At 55.9% G+C, this 14345-nt stretch overlaps 2 protein-coding genes across 2 annotated transcripts in view; one reads left to right on the top strand and one right to left on the bottom strand.

The window, feature by feature from the left end:
* Positions 1 to 14345, top strand: part of DNAH17 (dynein axonemal heavy chain 17) — a 116840-nt gene that overhangs the window by 81772 nt on the left and 20723 nt on the right. The window contains exons 55-66 of the mRNA XM_036836416.1: positions 411 to 572; positions 2489 to 2722; positions 3904 to 4068; positions 5687 to 5782; positions 5926 to 6143; positions 8498 to 8705; positions 8953 to 9068; positions 9856 to 10048; positions 10332 to 10567; positions 11209 to 11331; positions 12815 to 13019; positions 13594 to 13758. Coding sequence (XP_036692311.1) covers positions 411 to 572; positions 2489 to 2722; positions 3904 to 4068; positions 5687 to 5782; positions 5926 to 6143; positions 8498 to 8705; positions 8953 to 9068; positions 9856 to 10048; positions 10332 to 10567; positions 11209 to 11331; positions 12815 to 13019; positions 13594 to 13758 — 2121 coding nt within the window. The remainder of the gene's footprint in view (positions 1 to 410; positions 573 to 2488; positions 2723 to 3903; positions 4069 to 5686; positions 5783 to 5925; positions 6144 to 8497; positions 8706 to 8952; positions 9069 to 9855; positions 10049 to 10331; positions 10568 to 11208; positions 11332 to 12814; positions 13020 to 13593; positions 13759 to 14345) is intronic.
* Positions 7202 to 14345, bottom strand: part of PGS1 (phosphatidylglycerophosphate synthase 1) — a 66438-nt gene continuing 59294 nt past the window's right edge. Inside the window, exon 10 of the mRNA XM_036836423.1 lies at positions 7202 to 8345. The gene's annotated coding sequence lies outside the window, so the exon portion shown is untranslated. The remainder of the gene's footprint in view (positions 8346 to 14345) is intronic.

Here is a 14345-nt window from a genome sequence, read left to right as displayed (position 1 = left end):
TGGGTCCCTCCTCATCCATGACCAGTAGGACAGCTGCCCCTGGCCAGGTGGCCCTGCTCTCGTTCCTCCCTCTCCCCAAGGACCAGACCTGCTAAAGGACCATAGCCCTCCCTGTTCTGAGACCTCACCTGCCCAGTGTGGATGCCCACGCCCCACTCCCTCCTGCACCCAGCCCTCCTTCCCCCTTTGTGGGGCCACCTCAGGAGAGCTCGGGGCTCCCCTGCACCCTCACCTCGTGATGCGATGGCCACACTGCCAGCCCGGACCTGGGAATGTTCTCCCCACCCCCGCACTTGGAGATGGACACCACACAGAGAGCTTTTCCTTCTAAAGGGGCTTTCTGCAAAAGCAGCGCGATTCGGCCCCAGCACCGCCGTCCCCCAACCAGCAGCAACTGTGTCCACTTCTAGGTAATCCTGTGTTTCTCCCCCGTGGGCTCCGTCCTGCGTGTACGAGCGAGAAAATTCCCTGCCGTGGTCAACTGCACAGCCATCAACTGGTTCCATGAGTGGCCAGAGGACGCCCTGGTGTCCGTCAGCGCTCGCTTCCTTGAGGACACTGAGGGGATTCAGGTGAGTCACGGGGCACAGAGCTGGGAGGGAGGGGTCCCCGTCGGGCCGAGAGTGGGGTGAGGCAGCTGAGGCACTCGCCTTGGGTGCAAAACTTAAGGGGGCACCAAAAACTTAATCAAGATCAGTGCTGTTTTAATGCAGTATTTTTAAAAACCAACATTAATGCTGAAATGCTCAAAAATATCAAAATTGTAAACAAAGACAGGCTGCCGTTTGTTGGTTTTCTGGCCCCAAGTTACTGTGCCAGAGGAACGGTCATTTCAATCAGCGGGGGGTTCCGGGCCTCATGCGGCCGCAGGCCCACAAGGCTGGTTCTGGGGGATCCCACGTGCGAACGGATTGAGCAGCTCGGGCTTTGAACATAGTCCCAGATTGGAGCCGACTGCAGAGCCCGTATTTACTTTGGTAAGTGTATACGGGCACACACTTCTTCCTCTTGCCTTGGGCTCCAACATGGCTCTGCCCCCAGGGCTCTGCCCAGGGCTGCTCCCTCACCTTTGACCTGCCTTTTATAGGGCATGACAAGTAAGATGGGGTGATATAAGCCTTCTTTTCTTTTCTTTTTTTTCTTCTTTTTTTTTTCCTTTTCCTTTACAGTGTCTTTCTTTTATTTTTTTTTTAAAGGCTCTTTTTTTTTTAACATTTTATTTATTTATTTATTTTATTTTTTGGCTGCACCGTGTGTTAGTTGCGGCACGCAGGATCTTCTTTGTGGCGCACGGGCTTCTCTCCACTTGTGGTGCACGGGCTTCTCTCTAGTTGTGGCATGCGGGTTTTCTCTCGCTAGTTGTGGCCCATGGGTTCCAGAGCGCGTGGGCTATGTAGTTTGCGGCACGCAGGTTCACTAGTTGAGGCGCACGAGCTCAGTAGTTGCGTGCAGGCTTAGTTGCCCCGTGGCATGTGGGATCCTAGTTTCCTGACCGGGGATCGAACCCACGTCCTCTGCATTGGAAGGTGGATTCTTTTCCACTGGACCACCAGGGAAGTCCCTACAGTGTCTTTCTTTTATTGAAAGACGGTGCGCACATTCACCGTTTGTGCTCATTGACGGCCTAGAAATGGGCATTAACCTGTGACCCAGCTGATGCAAGTGACACACAGGCCTAGAATAAATCCCATGTGGTTATCGTGTCTGATTTATTTTGAACACATATTCAGTTATTAAGTGGAATAAAATAAGCCTGAAATTAACATCTTCCCTAGTTTTTAAAGATGGGTAAAGCCCCCCACTTATCACTGTTAGAGCGTTCAGTTGCAGGCCGAGCCTTTCCCAGAAATGCCGCTGTCACGTGTCCTCCACACCCCGAGTGCCTGTAGAGGCGGGGGCCTCCTGGGACCGGCGAATGGCCCCACCACTGGCACCAGCGAGGGCTGCAGAGTAGATGCCGAAGAAGCGTGTGTCGGATGAACACATTCCCAAATTAACCTGAATTACACTTAATATCCCTTGAACAATTCCTGGGGCAAAGCTCCCAGTGCCTGTCTTCGGGCAGGTGGGGCAGGCCCAGGTGGTGGGGCCGTGACCCCGGCGTGGACGTGGGCCAGAGGGGGCTGGGAAAGGAGTTACTAAAACCCCAGGGTCTGGAACAGGAAATGTCCGATAAATGCTTGCAGAAATTACCTGGTTATTCAAGCATGTTGAATATGCAAGTGTGTGAGTCAGAGAGAGAACAGTAATAACCTTGGCTGTGACCGGGCCCCTTGGTGGTGCAATGCCACTGTCGCCCATGAGAGCCCTGCAGGCCTTGTTGTCTTGAGCCTCATTTGACAGCTGAACCACCAAGGTTGAGAGAGGGGGTACCACTCATCCAGGGTCCTCAGCGAGGAAGGGAACCCACCTTGTGGTCCACTGTGGCCAGCAGCCTCCTCTTCCACCAGGGCACCGGGGAATGAATGGTTCTGTCTTGTCTTTGTAGCCGGAAGTTAAGGCCTCCATCAGCCTCTTCATGTCCTACGTGCACACGACCGTCAATGAGATGTCCAAGGTGTACCTCGCCACCGAGAGGCGCTACAACTACACCACGCCCAAAACCTTCCTGGAGCAGATCAAACTGTACCAGAACCTACTGGCCAAGAAGAGGATGGAGCTGGCCGCCAAAATCGAGAGGCTGGAGAATGGGCTGATGAAGCTGCAGAGCACAGCCTCTCAGGTAGGAGAGCTGGGGCCTCGGGATGCGCTTCCGGAACCTTCCCCCAGGCATGTGACACAAAGTAAGGGGACCGGGACCCCTGCCTCGGAGAAACTCCCACTGGCAAACCAGAGCAAGTATATGGGTTTTAACCTAGACGGTGGATCCCAAACGCCTTCCGGATGCTGATGTTACATCGGGTGCTTCCCAGGGGTCCCGCGTCTGGTGGGGTTTGCTCATCCAGTCAAGTGCAGCCCGTGGAAGTGGGTCCATCCCGGAGCCCCGTTCACACGGCGGTGCCCAGATGGAAGAGCATCTGCCGTACTTTCACGCCGTGTTAATTTTTAAGTTTTCTGCCTGGTTTTAAATGTCCTCCGTGGTGTAGCCCCGGCTCCCTCTTTACTGCCCACTGTTGGCATCTCCACGGGAGCCTGGTAAACAGCTGCCACAGGCCTTGGAGCTGCAAAAGCACAGGTGGAGGGTGGCCCCTGACACAGGCTGCTGCACGGAGCCAAGGCCACCCCATGGGGGCGGAGAGGGGACACGGTGGTGGGGCTGTCCATTCCTCGGACAGAGCTTCCCAGAGCCAACAAGCAGCCTGCTCCCTCCCTGGATTGGAACAAGGGAGAAGCCCGGCTCAGCAGGCATTTCTCTTTCCCCAAACGTACCTTCTGGGATTGGTCCTGGGACACAGGAAATGCACCCAGGAGAGGGCAGTTACAGCAACGGAGTGGCCTCCTTGCGCTAGAAATCATCCAGATGGGGAAGGGTGTCTCAGCCCATCACTTACCACTTCCCAGAACTCCCTCCGCCTGGCTGCCTAGGGCCTCACCCGAGTGCCAGAGGGAGCTTCTTATCCCCGGCTCCAGACTCTCACGGCCCCACCGGCCTCCCCAGAACTCCTCAGCGCCCTGCCTCTGCTGACATTGTTTTTATCCGGCCACCTTGATTGCCACCTCCTTGAACAACAGGAATGGGTCTTATACTTGCTACCCTGTGTATACAGTCGGTGCTCAGTAAATACTTACCTTGGAGAAGTTGAAAAAGCACTTAGAAATGCGTCACAGGGAATGGTGAGCAACCGGCAGGCCTGCTGTTCTGCTCAGCCCCGCGGCTCCCATGGCCACCAGCCCGGCCGAGTAGGGGGCAGCGTGCGGTGGCTGGGGCCCCAGCCTACCTGTCTCCCTTACCTCCTCCCCTAGGTGGATGATTTAAAAGCCAAGCTGGCGATTCAGGAGGCTGAGCTCAAGCAGAAAAACGAGAATGCAGACAAGCTGATCCACGTGGTGGGTGTGGAAACAGAGAAAGTCAGCAAAGAGAAAGCCATTGCTGATGAGGAAGAAATCAAGGTGGAGGTCATCAACAAGGTGGGCAGACGGGCAGCGGCATGCGGCTCTGCTCAGCTGGGCCCCTTCCCCTAGTGGCCAGTATCTCCTATGGGCAGGGGCAAACCAGCAGAAACCCCGCAGGGAGGGCATCTCTCCCAGGCGCAGGGCCCCCAGCTCAGCAGAGGGCTGCCCTCCCAGGCCCCAGCAGTGGCATCTCCTGAGCTGGTGAGAAATGCGGGTTCCCAGGCCCCAGCTCTGCGGAATCAGGTCTGCATCTTAGTGAGATGCCGGTGGCCTGCGAGCACGTTAATGCTTGAGAAGCCGTCCTCGGAGCCCTGGTCCTCAGACTTGCTGCACCGGGAGCCCCGAGATGTTCCAGTGCCACTGGCCCTGGCGGGCTCCACGCTGAAGGTTCATGTGCTTGGGTTGATTTCTCATCGCCTTTTCCTGAATGCCTTTTTTGTCATTAGTCATGCATCTGTGTGAGTGTCTAAATTAAGAGTCCCAGTAATTGTCTGCTGTCTCTTGAGAGGGAGGACAGCAGCAAGTCATTTCTTTGCCTGAGACAGCCTCCTTCCAAGGCCAACAGGAGGGGGACCTGAGCCCTTCCCTTCCCACCAGTGCTGGAGTGGGGAGGGTCCCGGGCCAGGTGGGGCAGCCAGGAGCTCTGCTCCATCCCTCATTGTAACCTGCGTGACCACGGCCCTGTTAGGGTGGTTGGTAACGTGCCCGAGGTCTCAAAATTAGCAAGTGACATAGTCAGGATCCAAGCCAGGACCCACACCTGCACCCTGAACTCGGGGACCTGCCGTCTGATACTCACATGCAGCTGTTAACATCTGGGTGCCCACCCCTCTCCAACCCCTGATCCAGAAACGGCCCAATCAGGCATGCTCCAGGGAAGCCTGGAGCTTCCCAGCACCACCGGCCAAGTCAGTGCCTTCCATGCCCTGTTCCCTGAGTCGTGTCCCACACGTCCCTAAAGTAAGGTACGGAATGGGATTCTCCAGGAGGTTTTCTGCAGAGAGACCCTCTTCTTTCTGTCCTCCTTCCTCCTTGCCCGGCAAAAGCTCCCAGCCCCGACTGGCTTCTTCATCTCTGTTGTCACGCAGGTGCTACTCCTGATTGATAGGTACCAAGCTTCTCCTGGTCTCTCTGCCTGGTGCCTGAAGGCTCAGAGGGGTTCTTCCCGACCCAAAGAGCGAATGCATGCATGAATGAATGAATGCGTGCATGCGTGAATGAAGATGTTCTCACTTTAAGGGGAGGATGGGCTGCACCTCTGAAATGGTCCATCCTGGAGGGATGACACAGGGGCACCAAGAAATAAGGCCTCAAAGCCAGGGAGTGGCCTGTGTGGCCCCAGGTTTCCCCTCTGGTCCTGGAAGCTGGAGCCAAGAGAAGGAACAGTTCCCCTCCCTGAATCCCAGGTCAGCTGACACCCAGCTCCTTCTAACCTGAGTGTTTCGGGGCAAAGGAGGCAGGGCGGGGAAAGGCGGGCTTCAGACGGTGACCCAGCAAGCGAGAGCAAAGGGCAACTCCCCTCCTCACCCCTCCTCATCCCTCCTTGCCCCCTCACACCGCCCAGGGCCCCCCCTTCACACACGCCCCCCAGATGGACCCCTGCACCCATCTTTCCCATCTGCCTTCCTTCCAGAATGTTGCTGAGAAACAAAAAGCTTGTGAAACAGACCTGGCCAAGGCAGAGCCGGCCCTACTGGCCGCGCAGGAGGCCCTTGACACTCTGAATAAGGTGAGGGCAGGAGGGGGAAGAAACGGGGATCACGACGCCTGAGAAGAGAGGAAGAGAGGAGACGCCGTGGGGTCATCACCGGGGGCCTCCTGGTCCTGCTCGGGGCTAAATCCCCATTCTAGTCTGTCCGTCTGTCTTTGCAGAACAACCTGACAGAGCTGAAGTCCTTCGGGTCCCCCCCAGACGCCGTGGTCAATGTCACGGCCGCCGTGATGATTCTGACTGCACCCGGGGGCAAGATCCCCAAGGACAAGAGCTGGAAAGCTGCGAAAATCATGATGGGCAAAGTGGACACCTTCCTGGACTCCTTGAAAAAGTTTGACAAGGAGCACATCCCCGAGGCCTGCCTGAAAGCATTTAAGTGAGTTGGGGCTCGGCTGCCCCCATGGGGTCAGCTCCGTCCTCGTCCTGTTGGGAGCGCGTCACGTCCAGGCACTGTGTGGTCCCGCCTGCCCCTGGCCCGCATGGTCCCAAGGGAAGTCTATGCTTGCTGGGGTGGGCAGGGTCTTGGGCGGCACAGGGTCTTGGGCGGCACAGAACGAGGTGGGACCCCCAAAGACAGCAGGCAGCAGTCTGGGCGAATCTGCCTGCCCCTGAGCTGCCCAGGCGTCAAGGTGAAGCATGATGCCAAGCTTGCGGGGAGCCTCATCACCCTCTGTCTCCCCAACCTTGCTCGGGGGGTGGGGGGTGAGCTGGTCCCTTAAATGGGGGGAGGGCAGGGGTGGATTGGTGGGTGGGGTCGGAGGGGGGCTTAGGTGGCCTGCCCACCCCCTTGGTGGTGCTGTGTGCAGGGATCATGCACAGGACCCTCCCTGCTTTTGCTCCAACACCTCAGAAGAGGCAGTTGGGTTTTAGCCTTTTTGTATCTTTTTGTTCATAATTTGCCCCAACTGTGCACGCATGTAGTATTTTTAGTTCTTTATAGTTTCTTTGTATTTTGCTGCTTGAGGAGATATTCGTCCAGGTACAAGCACTCCAGCAAAGGGTCCTAGTGGGACTTGGGAAGGGTGTACAGGGGGGACCTCCACGTTTTGACCCGTAAATCCAATGCGCTAGCATTGGTGAGCACTGCACTTGTGAACACTCTTTGCCTGGCCGTCCCCTGGCAACCTGATTTCAGGGCCGACCTGACCTGACCCCAACTGAGAAAGGGAGCCCCTCGCATGACCCCAGGTGAGACTCCAACCTCTCTCAGCTCCATCTGTTGAGGAAGAGGGCTGGATGATCGAAAAACATTTGATGACTAAGGAGTAGTTTAAAGTTTAAGAGAAAAGACAAGAAAAACACAGACCCACCTCCAGGGAGCAGCCTGTGTCAACATTTGGCCTATTTCCTTTCAGTCTTTTTTCTCAAGTTTTTTTCCCGTAGTTGAAAGAATATTGTGTATATGCAATTGTCTGTTCTGCTTTTTATCTTTTACTTAACATCATGGGAGAAAAAAGACTTTTCCCTATGTTGTCAAAACACTTGATCAGCTTGATTTTTTGCTGCAGATGAACCGTAATTTACTTACTATACCTGCGTTGCTGAGGGTTTAGGCTGTCTCCGTTTCTGCCGTCATAAATAACTCCATGATAAATGTCTTCTCCTTGTCACCCAGCAAACTTCTCAACTGCCACCTCCCCATGCTGTCTGGAGTGTGCTTAAAAGACGCAGACCCGTTGTACTATTTGCCAAATGAAGCGTAAAATATGCCAGAGTGAGGAGGAGATGGGCCGTGTTCCCCACCTAAATTCAAATCACACTTCAATTATTATTTTGAACTGTCCGTTTAGAATTCTTCCTGCAGACAGCTCAGTCTGCTGTGCTCAATGACGTTGCCATTATTTTAAAAACTCTAGTTAAGATGCTCTAGTTTCTAGAGCATCTTAACTGCATCTACGGGCATTTTTCCTCATCCCTCTTGTACAATAACACCTACAACATCACCCCTTTTTCTTTTTAACATCACCTCTTGTAAGTCTCATCCTTAGAGCCTTAGCCTCACTGGTGATCCCTGAAAACTGGGCACTGAGCTGAGGGGACGCAGAAGTGGCCCGTTGTGTGTACAGGGGAGCAGGGGTGGCCTCTGGGGCAGCCTGGCTCTGTGTGAATCCCCACACTGCCCAGTCCAAGCTGTGTCACCTTGGGAGAGACGCTCAGCCTCTCTGGGCCTGTTGCCCAGAGTCAGATGGGGTGAGGACACGTGCCAGGGCAGGGGCGGCTTCAGGACCTGACATATGGGCAGCGCTCAGAACAGCACCTGACACACAGCCCCTGATGTGAGAACGTGGTGAAGAAACCCTGTTTCCAACACTTCCTGTCGGCGTTACTCTGGGCAAGTTGCTGACCCCCCGAACCCCAGTCTTCTTGCCTGGGACTGGAGTCGTTGCAGAATGAAAATGAGACCAGCCATATAAAGCAGCAGGAACAGAGAGGAAAACAAAAAAAAAAACACAGGTTTTCTTCCATCATCTAAAATATAGGACTTGAAATCACTACTTCCGTTCCCCGTCACCCTCCAAATTCTACTCCAGAGGCCAGAATTCCGAGTTTCATTCTTTTCTTCTTCTTTCTGTAATCACTAAGATACAAAAAAAAAAAAAAAAAAAAGTTAAATGTGCTCGCCGTCCTGTTGCTTGTAATGGGCGCCGGAGCCGCGGATGGATGCGGAGCTGGAGGCGGGACGGGGCTGGCGGGAGGTCTGCGTCCTCAGCGCCCGCTGTCCTGCTCCAGGCCCTACCAAGGCAACCCGACGTTCGACCCCGAGTTCATCCGCTCCAAGTCCACGGCCGCCGCGGGCCTGTGCTCCTGGTGCATCAACATCGTCCGCTTCTACGAGGTCTACTGCGACGTGGCCCCCAAGAGGCAGGCCCTGGAGGAGGCCAACGCGGAGCTGGCCGAGGCGCAGGAGAAGCTCTCCCGCATCAAAAACAAGATCGCTGTGAGTGCCGTCTGCAGGCACGGCTGGTCCGTGTCTCCGTTGGAGAGGGGTCGGCACCGCCCCCGCCATGAATTCTGGAGCAGCGCAGGAGCACGCAGGCCGATGTGGGGACCTGATCACCCCGGAGGCTGCCGGCCTCGGCCGTGTTCCCGGCCCTCCCAGGGCTCGGCTGCTCCCACTCCCGGGAGGGGAGCTGGGGACACCCAGCGTTGCCCGCTTTCAGGGCCCGCCTGTCTTGTTCCTTCAGGAACTCAACGCCAACCTGAGCAACCTGACGTCGGCATTTGAAAAAGCGACAGCTGAGAAAATCAAGTGTCAGCAGGAGGCTGACGCCACCAATAGTGTGATCTCGCTGGCTAACAGGTGCCTTACTCCCTCCGAGGGACCCCTCCTGCCCTCAGACGCCGCCCCCCGAAAGGGACGGACCCACAGAATGGCCTTTCGGGGGGGGGGAGGGGGGCTACGCCCCAGGTGGAGGCAGCAAGGCCCCCAGCCCCCACTTTCTGATACACAAAGTGATAAGATAAACCCCGGGAGGCCCCCAGGCTGTGTGCCTGGCCTCCCGTGGGATGTGGACTCACCTCTACCAAGGTGAAGCGGTCTTTGGTCCCTGGGAAGGAGGGCTGCTCGGAGGATGCTTAAGCCGGACCTCAGGCTAATCGAGCACAAACCTGTCAACACTCTCAGACTCCTGGTGTGCCATTTAGGGTCAGGGACCAGCGCTCGAGCCGGCGGCCTGAGCAGCCTGAGGCGCACCCTGGAGTCCCCACTCCACACAGGGCCAGGTGACCGCCTCCGGACTTCCCGCTGCCCCACGCGCGTGCTCAGTGGCGTCCTGGCAGCAGCACGTGGGTGATGTGGTCAAACAGCGTCAGCGTCCACGTGACGTCGGCACCGTGGGGAAGGGAAACTCGGAGTTCCCAACCGCCTCCAGAAAGCATTAGTTTTGCTTCCCTCAAGCGTTTATTCCCCAAAACTTCCCCCAGAGCATGTTTTTTCCTGAACCGCTGAGCAGAGTAAGCATTTGAAACCGGAAGGTCCCTGGCGTGTTACAGGCGGAGGCACGCCTTGCCCGGTCCTCCGGTCCATCCTCTCTCCCACCCGACACACGTGCTTCTCTTTCGCCCACTGACCCCTGTCCCCATCTCAGGCTGGTAGGAGGACTAGCATCAGAAAACACCCGCTGGGCCGAGTCGGTGGAGAACTTCAAAAGCCAGGGGGTCACGCTGTGTGGGGACGTCCTGCTGGTTTCCGCCTTCGTCTCCTACGTGGGCTACTTCACCAAGAAATATCGAAATGAGCTAATGGAGAGGTTTTGGATCCCTTACATACATCAGTTAAAGGTAGGAGGTCCTGTCGCATCCATCACTCGGGACCTTTGGGGAGGTCCCCGGCAGGGCAGCCCCAGCCAGGCGGCACCTTCGCTCCTGCGATGCAGGCTCCAGCCACTGAGGATGTAGACGGTGGCCCTGTGAGGCCGATGCCGACATCCCTTCTGGCCGGGTTCCAAGCTGCTCCTCAGGGCGATGCAAATGGCTGTCTTCCCCCACGCAGCCCGGCGGCCCACGTGTTCGGAGAGCCGCTTTCCGCTGAGCGCTGAGTAAGGCCACATTGCCCCCTCGGCAGGTCCCCATCCCGATCACAGAAGGTCTGGATCCCTTGAGCCTGCTGACCGACGATGCAGACGTGGCCACTTGGAACAACCAGGGGCTCCCCAGCGACCGCATGTCCACAGAGAATGCCACCATCCTATGCAACACGGAGCGCTGGCCCCTCTTCGTGGACGCCCAGCTGCAGGGCATCAAGTGGATCAAAAACAAATATGGCAGCGAGTTGAAAGCCATCCGCCTGGGACAGAAGAGGTGTTGGGCCGTGGCGGGTGGGGTAGGGGCTCCAGAGGTGGCGGCCGGCCGGCCGGGCCACGGTGCTGGGAAGTCCACCTGGGGCCTTTCATACTCGCTAAATGGATGGATGGGTCTTTGAAAACAAACACTGACCCACGTGTGGATTCTTTTAGTACTTGGCCCTGGGCAGCAGCGCTGGGAGTAAAGAATTAAACTCGGGGCTCCTCTCTCCCCCGTTACCTGCGGCTCCCGCTGGGGGACAGCACTGGCCTCAGCTCCTGCCTGCGATGGTCCTGCCTGGTCAATTTGCTAGCCGGGAGGCTGCGGGTGGTCATCTTCCCATCTCTCATCATCATAGATGAGAAGCAATGGCCGTGACAAAGCTGCACTGGGAGCCTTCCCAGTGTGCTGGGCAGTGAGAGGAGACGCAGCTGTGGAACGTTTGGCTCAATAGCCATGAAGCGGCTCCACGTTCACCTCCCCTCCTGTCAGCCTGGGGGTGATTTACGCAGAAGGCCTGAGCGCCTCTCGGGAAGGAGGCATTTGGGAGAGGAATGAGCTGTTGGCCCCTCGGTCACCCCTCTCGGTCGCCTCTGGGGCAGGCACTTGCGCCGTCACCGGGCCCCAGGGCGTTCACGGTCCCTGTGCTGTGCCCACAGCTACCTGGATATCATCGAGCAGGCCATCTCAGAAGGGCACACCTTGCTCATCGAGAACATTGGCGAGACCGTGGACCCGGTTCTGGACCCTCTGCTGGGCAGGAACACAATCAAAAAGGGAAAGTGAGTGGCAGCGTCCACCTCCGCGGGTTCACCCACGTGATCGTCCTCAGTGCTGAGGTCTGGCCTCGGACTGAGAGAAAGGGCGGGGCATTTCCTTTCCTGGGAGGAAGCAGGGGCTTCAGCAAAATGCGCGAAGGGACCCCCAGCTCCCAGGGGAGAGACTCGCAGCTCCCAGGGGAGAGACTGGCAACTGCGGGGCTACACCAACAGTTTATTAGCGACTGCCTGCAGATCGCGATCCTTAATGGTCATCTTTTTTTTTTTTTCCATGCATTTTGCAAATCTTGAGTATTTCTTTCTATTCAGGTGAGATTCACATAACATAATATTAACCAAAAGTGACCAATTCAGTGGCGTCTAGGACACTGGTGCCTGGCTTCTTTCACTGAGTATCTTTTCCCGGTTCATCTGAGCTGTAGCAAGTATCCATACCTCATTCTTTCTTGTGGCTGAATAATACTCCATTGTGTGGACCTGCCACATTTTGTTTACCCGTTCACTGGTTGATGCATTGAGCTTGTATTATTATTATTTTTTTTTTTGGCTGTACCATGTGGCTTATGGGATTTTAGTTCCCCGACCAGGGATCGAATAACCCGGGCCCTTGGCAGTGAGAGTACGGAGTCCTAACCACTGGACCACCAGGGAATTCCCTGTATTGCTCTTCTAATATAAACATTTAAATCAACTTTAAAAATGTAAAGGTCGGAGTTGATCTGAGCCACCTATAAATGCAGGGGTGCAGGCAGAAGCCCAGAACAGAGGTGACATAAATGTGCTGATGTCCTAGACTCGGAGAAGGGCCTGGCGTGAGTAGTGATACCCAGGGCTGAAGTTAGAGGCCCCCCAAAATGTGAGCTCGGCCAGAAAGGGGAGAGCAGAGTGGGGAGCTGGAGAGAAGCGACGCCCCCAGTGGGTGAGCCGACCTGGGTTCCCACACTGGCGGCTCATCAGATTCACCTAGGGAGCTCCAGGGATGTCCCGGTGTTCTGAATTGGGGTGTCAACATCTTTCTGATGTTAATGGCTTTGGGGTGGAGCCCAGGCCAGAGTGTTTCTGCAGAGGCTTCCAGATGTATAAGATGTGCAGCCAGAGTCAAGTAAATGCCCCTAAAAAAATCAGAACAAACCGGCCAGAGAGAGAGCAGGTGCATTTTCTAGAAGGGCCGGTCACCGCCCAGAGAGGGATGGGTTTTTTTGTTTTTTTGGTTTTTTCCAAGTTGCAGATTATTTATTAATCAGTGTAAACCCCAGCACAATATGCCAACATGATTTCGTGCATTTAGAGGGGAAATACTTCCCGGTTAAGTGGAAAATTGTGCCGATGGCTTCTGGAAGACCTTTATTCTAAGCAGCTTTATAGTGAAACATTTCGTTGAGAAGTCTGGACCTTCCTCCCAGGCTGGCGGGAAAGGCAGTCTGTCTGTGCTGCCATCCCTTGGTCACCGGGGGCCCTCCTAACCCCTCCCTCCGCCGACCGCCAGGTTCATTAAGATCGGCGACAAAGAGGTGGAGTTCCACCCCAACTTCCGCTTGATCCTGCACACCAAGTACTTCAACCCCCACTACAAGCCCGAGATGCAGGCCCAGTGCACCCTGATCAACTTCCTGGTCACCAGGGACGGGCTCGAGGACCAGCTCTTGGCCGCCGTGGTGGCCAAAGAGCGCCCAGATCTGGAGCAGCTGAAGGTATGTCGAGACAGGAGGAGCAGGGCAGGCAGCTCAGAGACAGCAGGGGGCAGGTCACCTTGACCGCAGCGTCTGGCGGCTTTGAAGGTGCCCTGCTAGTCACACTGAGTGTGTTTGGTACGACAGAATGAGTCACTCCTCCTCCCCGGCTGCCTCCCGAATCTAATTCTAAATCAAGTGATGGCTTCACTGAAAGAACAGGAGTCACAGCGGTGCCCGGGCTGCCCTAAAGCACCGAACTCCTGCCCCACGAGAATGTCTCTGCTGCCGGCCCCTGTGTACCAGGCCCTTCCTTGGTTGGCTGAGCCATACACGTGGGCTCACAGGGGTCCCGGGCCCCACTCATGTCCCATGGTCCCCACGTCCTTGCTGCACAGCTGCCCATGACAAGCAGCTGCAAGGCCCCCCTACCCTGCTTGGGGGCCTCCACTCCGGCCCCTTTCTTCCAGGCTTGCCGTGTTCCTCCCGTTCCGAGTCCCGGGGCCTTGGCCCTGAGCCCCCCGAGCCCCCCAGCTGGGGGACCAGGCCGTGCCAGTGACTGATTTCCCTTCCCGGGTCTCTGCCCCTCCTGCAGGCGAACCTCACCAAGTCTCAGAATGAATTTAAGATTGTTCTGAAAGAGCTGGAAGATTCTCTGCTGGCCCGTCTGTCGGCCGCATCGGGGAACTTTCTGGGAGACACAGCCTTAGTTGAGAATCTGGAGACCACCAAACACACGGCCAGCGAGATTGAGGAAAAGGTAAAAGACCATCTTGGGGGCTACCGCCTCGCACCCCCAGCCGGAGCACACAGGGGGCATGGGAGCTGGGCGGATGGTCACTGAGAAGAGAAGCCGTAGCCACATGGGGGCCCCGGGGGGCCCGGGGCAGGGTCAAGGGGCATGGATGCCCGCCAGGCACATCTTCATCCATTCCTCTGTCGATGGACATTTAAGTTATTTCCATGCCTTGGTTATTGTGAATAGTGCTGCCACGAACATAGGGGTGCATGTATCTTTCTGAATTATAGTTTTGCCTGGATATATGCCCAGGAGTGGGATTGCTGAATTAGACGGTAGTTCTATTTTTAGTTTTCTGAGGAACCTCCATACTGTTCTCCATAGTGGCTGCAACCACCAACTTACATTCCCACCAACAGTGTAGGAGGGTTCCCTTTTCTCCACGCCCTCTCCAGCATTTGTTATTTGGAGACTTTTTAATGAAGGCCATTCTGACTGGTATGCGGTGATATCTCACTGTGGTTTTGATTTGCATTTCTCTAATTATTAGTGATGTTGAGCAGCTTTTCATGTGCCTGTTGGCCATCTGTCTTTCTTCTTTGGAGAAA

Source organism: Balaenoptera musculus, chromosome 20 (genome assembly GCF_009873245.2).
Source record: "Balaenoptera musculus isolate JJ_BM4_2016_0621 chromosome 20, mBalMus1.pri.v3, whole genome shotgun sequence".
Lineage (NCBI taxonomy): Eukaryota > Metazoa > Chordata > Mammalia > Artiodactyla > Balaenopteridae > Balaenoptera > Balaenoptera musculus.
The sequence above is the reverse complement of the archived record's forward strand: the minus strand, read 5'-3'. Positions and strand labels throughout refer to the sequence as shown.